Source organism: Colias eurytheme, chromosome 11 (assembly GCF_061535395.1).
Source record: "Colias eurytheme isolate Ceu_HAF_F1 chromosome 11, ilColEury1 Martin Lab GWU primary, whole genome shotgun sequence".
Lineage (NCBI taxonomy): Eukaryota > Metazoa > Arthropoda > Insecta > Lepidoptera > Pieridae > Colias > Colias eurytheme.
In genome coordinates, this window is record NC_142990.1 from 11,540,704 (window position 1) to 11,553,658 (window position 12,955).

General features: G+C 32.4%; 1 protein-coding gene across 3 annotated transcripts in view; it reads left to right on the forward strand.

Moving 5' to 3' along the window:
• Grip (Glutamate receptor interacting protein) overlaps positions 1 to 12,955 on the forward strand; it is a 252,271-nt gene that overhangs the window by 188,840 nt on the left and 50,476 nt on the right. Inside the window, exon 1 of one of the 3 annotated variants that reach the window (XM_090107519.1) lies at positions 246 to 391. The exons of the other annotated variants lie outside the window; for them this stretch is intronic. Coding sequence (XP_089963645.1) covers positions 310 to 391 — 82 coding nt within the window. The 5' untranslated portion in view covers positions 246 to 309. Of the gene's footprint in view, positions 1 to 245; positions 392 to 12,955 lie in introns of those variants that run through there. 3 annotated transcript variants of the gene reach the window in all.

Genomic DNA, 12,955 nt, shown 5'->3' on the forward strand with positions numbered 1-12,955 from the left:
GAACAGTTAGGTATATAATATAGCTTCAGATAGCAACGCTATTTTCTCATACATTAATGAATGTATGAGAAAATAGCGTTGCTATAAAACTAGTAGACTTATTAAAACTAGTATCGCAACAACATAATACAGACAGATAAATAACAGATTCACCATTCATTCCTCCTCCTTACAAAACTACAACCCAAACACTCGTCCCACTATTAAATAAAAACTCAGAGTATTTATAAAAGCTATATATAACACAAGTCTGACGTTCGTAGACGCGTGCGCACGTATGCAACATGGCCGACGGGATTGTGATGTGAAATGTTCAATTTTAAAGTGAAACAGAGAGATGTGTATTGTTATGGTGTTAAATCGAAGCCTCCTAAAACCCCGAAGCATCGACGTAAGTTGTATCAAATAAATATTTGTAAACAAAGTGTATACAGTTGTATGTAATGACATTAACTGTCTTAGTCTACTGATAATTGATATGAGATGTCGTTTACTTTTTTGCAATCTTGATTATATACTAGGATGTTTAATTATTTACTATGCCACTTGAGCTAGTCTAGTTATTATATTAACAATGCTTGCGTGCTTATAATTGTAGAAGAGGAAAAGCTCTATGTACAATGTACATAGGACATAATGCCTATTATGTACACAGAGCTTTTCATCTTCCATCTTAAATATTATTTACATGTATATTATACGTAACGTTTTCGAATTTTAAAAGCTCTACATGTTTTTAATATAATTAAAATATGTATATTATATTATGTAATTTTATGTACATTATATATATACATTATATATAGTACATTATATATAAATGTACGGTTAATATAAGCGATTAGGGTAACATTCATAGCGAAATATCTAAAAATAAACTCTATAATTATATTGATAATATCTTATTACTTATAATAATTCAAGAAAACTCTACAAAACTATTCTAAATGTAAAAATTATAAGTAACTAACGGTCCGCCCCGGCTTTGCCCGTGGTAGATATTTCGCAATAAAAGGTAGCCTATGTTCTTTCTCAGGGTCTAAAGATTGTCTGTGCCAAATTTCATCAAAATCGGTTGAGAGGTTTAAGCGGGAAAGCATAACAGACAAACAGACAGAGTTACTTTCGCATTTATAATGTTAAGTAGGGATACTATTTTCTATGTAGGTAATACTATTTAACAGTAAAGTATATTTTTAAGTTAATTAGTTGAGCAACAGACACAGATGAGACAAAACGGATATCTCTCTTGGCACAAATATCGTTCGTTATATTTTTGTTATTCTTGAACTTATCAACAACCGCTCGTCATGTTTCCGTTCTTTTTATTTTTGTTTTTATGTGTGGAAAGGTAGAGTATATATTTGATGGGTTATTTATTTAAAACAAAGTTATATTATGTATAAAACTGAGTTGTGTAATCTTCTTATATATAAAAATGAATCGCAAAATGTGTTGGTAAGCGCATAACTCGAGAACGGCTGAACCGATTTCGATAATTCTTTTTTTATTATATTCCTTGAAGTACGAGGATGGTTTTTATGTAGAGAAAACGTAAATATGTACCACGGGCGAAGCCGGGGCGGACCGCTAGTTTATTATACAAATTAAGGCATTTTTAATACATAAAATTTGAACTTTGATACGTTTTAATAGAAACAAAGATGTAGAGTATCTTAATATAGAACTAACAGAGTAACTTTACCAAAATTTCACATCAAACATTTTCCAATAATCTAGTAAAAAATAAGAAAGAAAGCTTTTTCTACATGCGTGGTTCAAAATGCTCAACACATTGTGGTAACGTCTCACCAAATAAAGATGAGTACCCAAAAATATATTGAAATCTCGCCTGTATGTATTAAAGAATGTATTCTACCCCTAAATCATACCCTACCCTCGCGAAAGATCAAAGAAGGTTGGATAAACTCAGCTTAATCAAGTGCTTTGTTGAACTTAGGACTAAACGTATATGCGGGAGTCAGAGCGTTGCCATGGCAACCGTGTGTAATAATGAAGATAATCCTGACAATGCCATATAACTATCCTAGTTACGAATGTAGTTTTTATGGAAGAGGACATAAAGTAGTCACTCGTTGTTTTATACCGTAATTTAAACAAAACATTTATCACACAAGACTAAAAATTAGTCTATACTAAACTTGATAACTGTAATCGAATTTTTTGGCGCAAATGAAACTTGTTGAATGTTAAATTTTAAAATAAATTATTTCATTCAACATAGGTTAAGGTTTTATAAATATTTTAATTATTCAGAAAGATTGAAAACTGAGAAATATGTTTCTATCATACAACCGGTATAGGAAATCAATTAATATTTATGTATAACTTCCTGAGGATATTAATCAGGGTTTTATAGTTTAGATTGGTTGAGGATACGTTTTAGTTCGACAAGAGGAAAAACTTTTTTTGTCATATTAAAATGAATTATTACAAAAAAATATTTACAACTAAGACTGGTCTATCCTCGATGCTCCTTTTCTTTAAATTTGAAGAATAACCTACTTTATACTAATGAATCATTATTTCATCTTCAACTTACTATTTTATTCATCAAGGTACATTTTCAACCTTTGAATAGATATTCTGTAGAGGAGACACTAGTGCTCCAATTACCGAGTTACCAAACTTATATTGGGATAAGTCGAAAACTTAGTAATATCCTTCCTAGTTAGAGGTAAGAGCTTGTTAAAAGTACACTTTTTAATGAACTTTTAGAAACCTTTCAGAAAGTTTTGAAATACGTAGGGTTATGTCGTATATTAAATGTGATTGTCTTTTAACAAGTTATATCAATGTGGGTAGCTCTATATTTTTAGCAATGGGTTTATTTGTTGTTATTCTGTAGGGCATAATTTAAATCGCGATAATTAACATTTATTCTTTACAAGCTGTGCTCCGCGGTTTCACCCGCATTGCTCTGCTCCTGTTTGTTTTAGCGTGATGATGTACAGCCTATAGCCTTCCTCGATAAATGGGCTAACACCGAAATAATTTTTCAAATCGGACCAGTAGTTCTTGAGATAAGCGCGTTCAAACAAACAATATAATATCATCACGCTAAGACCAGGAGGAGCACTGTGGGTAAAACCGCGGAGCACAGCTTTTTATTATATTATGTATCAACATAAATAGTCTTTTAATGTATCATCACACGCCACATCATGGCTTTAATAGACATTTTTCATCCAGTGATGAGTTTATCAGAATTAATGTTAAAATAATTATAACACGCACAATGAGGTTAATGCGTATGCCGGGTTGTTTTATAAGTTTACATATTATAATATGAAGTAATAACTAGCTGACCCATCAAACTTTGTTCTGCACGGACACCCTTGTCATCTAAGAAAAAAGTATAAAAAAGGTTGTAGAAAAAGTTACACAAAAAATATTAATAAAATCGATCGTTGAGGAGGAGTTTGGTTGAAAAATTGTGACACGATAATTTTATTTATTTAAATATTTTCTTTATTTGCGATATAGAGTCATTGATACATATTTAAAAAAGGGCAACACATTACCTTTGTTAAGAAAATAAATATCTTGACAAAACTTGCGGTTTAAAAGGGCGAGTGGTCTGTATTCATTAGTGGATAGTCTACACCATGTCTACACTCTACATTTTACAGTGTGCGTAGATAATGTCTTGTAAGTTTTTGTATTTTGAATTAAATTCAGAAATAGCAAAGAATTATCTATTTATCTATATAAGTATATATTTAAAATGATATATTATGTATGTTTATCAGCCATCTGGTTTCCATAACACAAACGAAAGCTTAGTATGGGATCAGATCGTGCCGTGTGTGAAAATTATCCTGAAATATTTATAATTCTACCTAGAATTTCAAACTTAAAGAAAAAAAAAACGTTGTGTGGTTTTATGAAACCACGGTAAAAGTGAAACTGTTCGAACGGTTCCGAACACTGCTTTGTGTAGCGCATGTCGCGTGACGGTCGGCTGCCGAGTAGGTATACCTACTCGCGATACACGCGACATGCGCTACACAGACCAAAAAGTTTGAGACGATGTAATAAAAGTTTCACTTCAATAAATTTCCTGGAAAAAAGGTATAAGGTCGGAATACTTATTAAGGTGTCGATTACTTAAAGAAATTCTGTATAAATGGCAAAATTCTGTTATAAAATGTCACTGATATTGAATTAATTATTCCCTGTATTATTATAAAAATGATCCTTATTTAGACACAAATAATCTGTTTGTAGGCGTTCTTTATGTCTATAGCCGCGTATCTAAAAATAGGATTTATTCCGGTCCATGTTGTAAGAATATTTACGAACATTATACTGTTTTGTAATTGTTTTTTCGTATCTTGTTTACGTATATTAATTGTCCTATTGATAAAACCTACTACTTGCACACTTCCTTCCACAATCCTTGATTAAAACTTATAAGATAACTAGCTTGCCGCTTGCTTGCTTGTTTTCAAGAATAATCCGCATAGTTCCCGTCCCTGTGAGATTTCCGGTATATAACCTTTCCTATATTTATATTCCTTTCGAAATAACCCTCTATATGTGTGTCGAATTGCATTGTAATCGATTCGGTAGTATTTGCGTGAAAGAGTAACAAACATGCACACATACACATACATCCATCCTCATAAACTTTCGCATTTATTATATGAGTAGGACATTATACGAATTTGGCAATTGTTTATATTTATCTTTAGATAATAATAATAAATTAATTGTCCTATTGATAAAACCTACCACTCATTAATTCATTCATTTGCTCGCTTCCTTTCCTAATTCTTGATTAAAACTAATAAAATAATTTATGAATGTATTCTCACGTACCTTCACTATTTTATTCACCTTCTATCTGTCACTCCTATACTATCTTTGAAAACTAATGCGATCCAAACTTCAAAGTAGATTACCTTCAGTGTAACACACACAGAAACTTTCAGATTTTATACGAACTACTTCATTTTATAAAAGGAGAAAGTTGGTGTGATCGTCTCTATCTATTTGTGTATGAGGTATCTTAACCAAATCTTTGTGTATTTTTAGCACAGTTCTCTTATACTTACTATTCTAAAAAATAGTCTGTGGAATAGACATTACAGTAAAAAGTTGTAAAGTTGTTTAAGTTGTTTTTAAAGTTGTTGTTGTTGTTGTTGACATTACAGTTTATGCATTCATATACATAACGCTCTTCCTAAACTATTTGTATCCCCAAACTATATTGGTTTATAAACTACGTATTTAAACCAAATCTGCTCAAAAATCTACACTAATTAATTTATTGTTTGATCAATTTTATACTTGTACTTAAAATAATACCTAATTTACTATTAATTGAACTGATATAATATAGAATAAATATTGTGTAACGTACACACTTTCCTCCGCCGACCCACGTTCACACTGTGTGCTTCGCGTGGCTGCTCGCTCTGTGTGCACCCATCACATACGTAACCCAGCAACACTAAATAGACTTAGATATAAATAGCGTATATTTGTAAACATGGTCTTTTATTGGCCACGTGTTCCATCCGCTACGGTGTTTGGACAGACACGTTTTACGTTCTTGATTGTAATTATATCACGCGACTGTGATTTGGATGAAGTAACTGTATTTATAGTACGATTCAAACTTAATGGCGGCTCAGCCCCCATAGACAAGTGGCTTTCTATTAGCGTAAAGTTCAATAGAATAGATTATGAATGTATGAGATTGACGTAATCAAGCGTCGTCGTCGCGTCGTCGTAATCAAACGTCAATCTCATACATTCATAATCTATTCTATTGAACTTTACGCTAATAGAAAGCCACTTGTCTAGGGGGGCAGAAGATCGTACGATGCGCAGAAAACAATTTTAGATAGTAGCGGGACGTGGGACCTGTGCGCACCCGCACTCGCACCTGCACCTAACTTCCGAACCGCCATTAAGTTTGAATCGAACTGTAACTTCTCAAAAAAATGGAGGTTGTTGATTAGATGGATTTAATAGGGTACTAAAAAGCTGTAGTTTCTTCTTTACAATTATTGTTTAAAAAAAATGGGACTACATTTTTTAAGATGTTGATTTGATTGAATCTATTAGATAAAAAAATAAATGCGGCATTTAGTCAGCATTATGAAAAATCGTTAAACATTCTTGTTTATATAGCTATTGTAAAAAAATAAACAATAAGGCTTCTTTTGTTCTTGATATGTTATGTTTACCTCTTTGTTTATATAAAAATAAAGATATTGTTATTCTTCGCTTTATTTACGTACAAATAGGTCGTAATTCAATTGTATTTGCGTATTTATAAAGTCTCAAACAAAAAACTTCATATTACCATAATATGCTTTTAGAAGTACGTTGACACGTTCCCAGAATATCCAATACAATATTTGAATATCTGATTAAATAAAAAAAAAAACATAAAAATATTATAATTCAATTCGAACGTATATGTATCCGCTCTGCGGTATTTTCTCGTACAACTTTTCTAAGAAAAATCGCTCTTCGATAGAAAACACATTATCATATTTATAACCATTTCCAATACCAAGTTAAGGCGCACATACACTGATATATTTAAAACATTTTTGAATAATTTATTAGCTTCGACTCTTTTACTCTTTAAAATATTGAGATAAGCGTGAGTGGGACAAAGCTACAATGGTTTCAGATTTGTGTAACAGATTTTTGTTCATTCAAATTACTTCTTATTGATTCATATAATATTCTCTTTAGGTTAATTTGGAAATTGAACTACTAATAATACGTTTACGTTTGTTCTTAGCATAATGATAATATATAGCCTTCCTAGATAAATGAGCTATCTAACACTGCAAGAATTTTTCAAGTATAATTTTCGAACCAGTAGTTCCTGAGATTAGCGCGTTCAAACAAACTCTTCAGCTTTATAGTATTAGTGAAGCTGATAGTATCAAACACTGATTCTATCACTACACTATACTAATGTAATACAAAAATAAAGCCCTTTTAACATTCCGCAATACAGTGTACAAGCCGCCTAATAACGTCTTTAAATCGAAGCACCATGAAAGAAAACAGGCGTGTCCATTACACATCTGTCAGATGAAATCAGTAAGTACATTTAGACGGACGTAATCAACCTTTGGCTTTAGTTAATCTAGGTCTTACTTTTGGATATTTATAGATCGTTAATGGAGTTTTTAAGCCGCTTATTATCATACTAGCTGTTGCCCGCAGCTTCGCTTGCGTGGAAAAGATAAATTTTCATGGTATAAGTTTTCATCCCCTATTTTACCCCTTTAGGGGATGAATTTTCTAAAATCCTTTCTTAGGGGACGCCTACGTTATGACATCTACCTGCATGCCAAATTTCACCCCGATACGTCCAGTGGTTTGGGCTGTGCGTTGATAGATCACTATAACAGTCACCTTTGAGTTTTATATATATATATAGATTTCTGTTAATAAATAATTGTTGTTGTAAGTATTCATTATTATCTATACTTAATATTATAAAGCTGAAGAGTTTGTTTGTTTGAACGCGCTAATCTCAAGAACTACTGGTCCGATTTGAAAAATTATTTCGGTGTTAGATAGCCCATTTATCGAGGAAGGTTATAGGCTATATCTATAATATATCATCACGCTAAGACCAACAGAAGCAGAGGCACGTGGGTGAAACCACGGAGCACAGCTAGTATAAAATATTATAGTACATTTGCGGTTTCTTCATCTACATGATTTGTATCTTGGTTAACTTTCTTAGCTATCATTAGCGTGGTTGCAAATTATATATTCTTAGCAATAAATTTGTTGTTGTTTAAAGTTAAACAACAGTTTCCATCCTATAATTTTAAGTTTAATATAATAAAAAAATAACTATGAATTAATAACTTTATAAAATCTCAGCAACCATTTCAATCTGCGAATCTGCAATGAATGTACGAAGTCTGTACAGATAACCGTTCACAACTTCCCGTTCGTCTGTTAGAGCTCTTAATCGACCATAACCAATTTAAAAAGCCAACATATCAAGAGATCCAAAATAACTGTGACTGACGTATCTTGACCCTAATTATGTGTCAGGAAGCATCGACAGTCCCTTGACAAAAGCGTCCATTTCCAACGTGACGCAATTGGCCTGGCATATTTTTAAGTGGCGTTTATTTGTTCAGCGTTATTTTCAACTGATTTTCCCAGAATCTGGAGAGTTAGTGGTATCATATATACTTTCGTTTCTAGGTTTGTGTTCAAACACATTTTAGATGTGCGAAGTGTAAAATGAAGTAAAATATATTATGTAGGTTCGTACTTAGGGTTCGTTATATTATATTTGTAATAAAATCTTCTTATATATAAAAAACCGGCCAAGTGCGAGTCGGGCTCGCGCACAAAGGGTTCCGTAGCAGCAAATATAATAAATTACAGTTAAATCAACCTATCTCAAAAACTATAAGAGATACTTTGATCAAACCAAAAATCGTTGAAAGAGTTAATTAGCATGCATCACCTCTATTTTTTTTAGAATTTTATACCCCGTAGTTATAAAAATAGAGGGGGGGGGACATACTTTTTACGACTTTGAGAGCTGATATCTCAAAAACCGTTCACTTTAAGAAAAATGTTTTTTAGAAAACTTTATATCATTTTAAAAGACCTTTCCATTGATACCCCACACGGGTATGTACATCGAAAAAAAAAATTTCATCCCTCAGTTACATGTATGGGGGGCCCCACCCCCAATTCTTTTTTTTACTATTTAGTGTCATATTTTTGTAGCGGTTCATACAACACATATTCCCATCAAATTTCATCACTGTAGTACTTATAGTTTCCGAGTAAATCGGCTGTGACAGACGGACAGACGGACAGACGGACAGACGGACATGACGAAACTATAAGGGTTCCGTTTTTGCCATTTTGGCTACGGAACCCTAAAAATGAATCGCAAAATGTGTTGGTAAGCGCATAACTCGAGAACGGCTGAACCGATTTCGATAATTCTTTTTTTATTATATTCCTTGAAGTACGAGGATGGTTCTTATGTAGAGAAAACGTAAACATGTACCACGGGCGAAGCCGGGGCGGACCGCTAGTATCATATAAATTAAAGTACATCATCTTGCGGGGGAATTAAATTCTAACATGTATTTTTTGCTTTGGTATGTTTTGAATTTAGGGTATATAATAAATAGTTTTATTTTTATTTAGTAGGTACTATCCAACGTACTATCCCAAGATTTAACTTTTCCAAATTCCAGCCATCCAATGATGCGTATAAAATTTCCAAAGCTCCATTATATAGCGGAATCCAATTAAATAAAGCGGCGACCATTCCCGCCTTTACAAACAAGACCATTGCATCCAAATGAATATCCTCAAAACCCTTCACAAGTGAACGGTGAATAAAACGATGACCACGGAAGCGTAACAGAAAAATTGTGCCAAAAGTCCACTGAAAATCACGAATTCCGTGAATTGGGATGAACCCAAGACCCTTTGACCCGTTACAAACGATCGAAGGCACGTGCTCCGCAACCCTGAATACACTGGAAGATATTTCATATCACTGCCAACACCTTCAGATTTCAATAAGGATTTACAGGTGAATAATCTAGTCACACATTCACACTTATCGATTGCATGAATCCAGCTCGAAGGACCATTTTCGGTATGTTAAGTGCAATGGGAAGGAATTTGTATCGAGAAGTGTTTCGACGTATCGACATAAGAGGCACGAAAATTGTAGAAAATATTACCTGGAAGCATTCAAAAGTGCAGTAGATACCTAACTTCAGTGCTACAACTTTAGTTGGTCTGGCAATTACTTTAAACTACAGCTAAAAGTGATTGTTTATTAATTAATTACTACGATTACTAAGTCTAGTTATAGGAACCGAAAACAATAATCCACTGTTTGTTTTCTATACCTACACGAAATTTATCAGCATAACTCGTCAAAATATTATTTAGAACATTATCGAATACCACAAAAAAGGTGTCACCATGTGTCACACACGCAATGCCTACTGTAACTTCCTACAGATAAAATATTAAGGGATTGGCTATTACGTCACACGTTGAACGAATTTTCTATGTCATTTTCTGCTCCAATGTACGATGATATAGGATGTTTTGCAAAGTCATTGTTAGGGAGTTCCGAAGAAAGCTCTTAACAACTTTTATGATGTGCTTACTCTTAGAATGTCGCTGTTTTATTTCTTAAACGTTTAAGGAAAATGGTGTATACGATATAAAAGAAAGGATGCATAAGCTTATTAGTAATATTTTGCATAGACAAGAAATATGATTTAGTTCTCCTTATTCATTTATGATAATTTCATTCCATCTGCAGAATATTTACTGCGGCGAAGATATTAAAATTATTTATTTCATCTGAGAAATTCCCTTTTCTGCCAGCAGGTTGATCTTTCATATTTCCGTAATCCTACTGAAAATATTATTATTAGAACGGAGAGAATGAAAGTGCCTTTGACAGCGCAGCACTACTATTTATATTAATAATCAAGTGTACTTCATAGGTATTATTATACTTTAATTTTTAAAAGCAATATTTTAGTTTTTCCTTTTTACCCGACTACGGCAAAGCAAAAGGAGGGTTATGATTTTGACAGGCTATGTATGTATGTATGTATGTATGTATGTATATATGTATGTATGTATGTATGTATGTATGTATGTATGTATGTTCATCTGTTCCCTCGTAACTTCTAAACTACTTATCAGAATTCGACAAATGACATATCATTAGAAGCGTCTTAATTGTCCGCTGGTTATAGGCTATATGGGGTTTCACAAAATCTAATGTGGCGCCCTCTAGCGGACAAAACATACAGAGTAAAAAAATAAAGTTAAGATAAATATGCCGTGTTTGGTATCATTTGAAAGCTTTTTACTTGCACATTTTGAATATATATATATTACTAGCATTTCCTTGTGACTTTACCTGTATTCATGGGCTGATTGCATATAATTCACATCTTTTCGTTCATAGCTTCTTTATTAGTTCATCAATTTAACTTTTGTTTTATACTTTTTCAGCGTCGTTTTTTGTCGTAGTTGGGTTTTAGTTGTTTTACTTTTTATCTTGTTGATATTAACAAAATAGCGACGGCTATGGATTTGGAATGTATTTGTCAATACATAGGTTGTGTGTTTAAGAATTTTAGTTAATAAATTTTGTTACAATAATGATATCTCAAGTCAGTATATTACACATAATATTACAGTAACATCTGATATGAAATTAAAAATAAATTGTGTTATGACTATAAAGAAGAATAATTAACGTTAACAAAAACATGAGTTCATTCGGGTAAAAATATAATTGGGTTGAATGCATTGTGAAATCGGATTATTCGTTCCTCACCGGGTCGGCAAATTATATACTTAAGTTGGCGTTGTAAAGGGCCTATGATAATCAAGGCAATGGCGTAAAACTAGAGCCACGCTTCACTTCGGTTGGGTTTTTTGTAGAGAACCTATCATTTGTCATGCGAGCATTCTAATGATAAAATAATTTAAAAAGAGCGTGTGTGCTGAGCACATGTGTCAGAAGTGAAACTTCTTTCGCAAAATTCAAAGATAACAAAATCGTCGCCTTACTCTGTGACGTGACGGTATTGCCATAACGCGACCTGCAAAATTTTACTCTAAATGTTATAAATTTTTCCTTGAAAAATCAATGGAGTACTTTTTTGACGAATTAACAAATAAACAAATGCAAATGCAATTCCTTTAATATACGTTTGGCTACAGCATTACTCTTTTGTTAATTGGCAAGTAATTAGTGCCACGGCATGTGACATCTGCAATTACTAGGTTAGATTGATGGATTTGACCTAGGTAGTCTAATAATACATGTCTTAGGGCCGATTTTTCAATCCTTGGTTAAAATTTATCCTTGCAATTAAGTATTACACGAACATTTTAAAATGTCACCTGTAAACTGTCAAATGCGGACAATTAGAATACATTTTTGAAATGGTAGTTTAACACGTTATTCGATGAATAATTTTTAACCAAGGATTGAAAAATCAGCCCTTATTGAAGTTGTTGCTGAATGGACAAACATAAATAAAAACTAATTTATCAGAAACTAAAATTCAAAAATAAAAATTTCTGTAACATTCTGGCCGTTTGTTAAAACTTTTCCCAAAATTTGCCCAAGCATTTTATGTACAAACAAAACTAACTAAATTAAACATATTAAATTTACAATGCAAAATTGTTACCATTTAAATTCCCTAACAATAACACGAAAACTGTATAAAATATTTGAATTAGTAACTTTAATTACTATAATGTTATTATTCAAATGAACTGAAGTGGAATTAAAAAGAACTAGGTCAAACGGTACCAATTAGGTACATCTGGAAACGAGTCTAGACTTCAAGATCAGATTATTACTCTCATTTGAGTTACCCTGAGCATAGTTAGGTAATAAAATAGTTAATTTTATTAAAATTTCAAATAATACTGATAAAATAATAATAAGTGTTCGGACCTGAATAAAACATTCGCCGAAAATATTTTAAAAGGCAGATTGGTTTTGTTTTGTTTTACAGAATTAGTGTTCATGGTTTTTATTTATATTATCTTCTTCACAACGTATAGCAACTTAATAAATACGATGAGTTATTTTTCAAATATTCAGAAAATCTTTATATATAAAAATGAATCGCAAAATGTGTTGGTAAGCGCATAACTTGAGAACGGCTGAACCGATTTCGATAATTCTTTTTTTATTATATTCCTTGAAGTACGAGGATGGTTATTATGTAGAGAAAACGTAAATATGTACCACGTGCGAAGCCGGGGCGGTTCGCTAGTAATTATATAAAAGCTACTTGGAATTTATAATAATATAACCAAGAAATAATGTCACTTCTAGACTGACTATGACAGAAAAAGCACTTTCTCAATGAAATGAACTTATACAATCTTC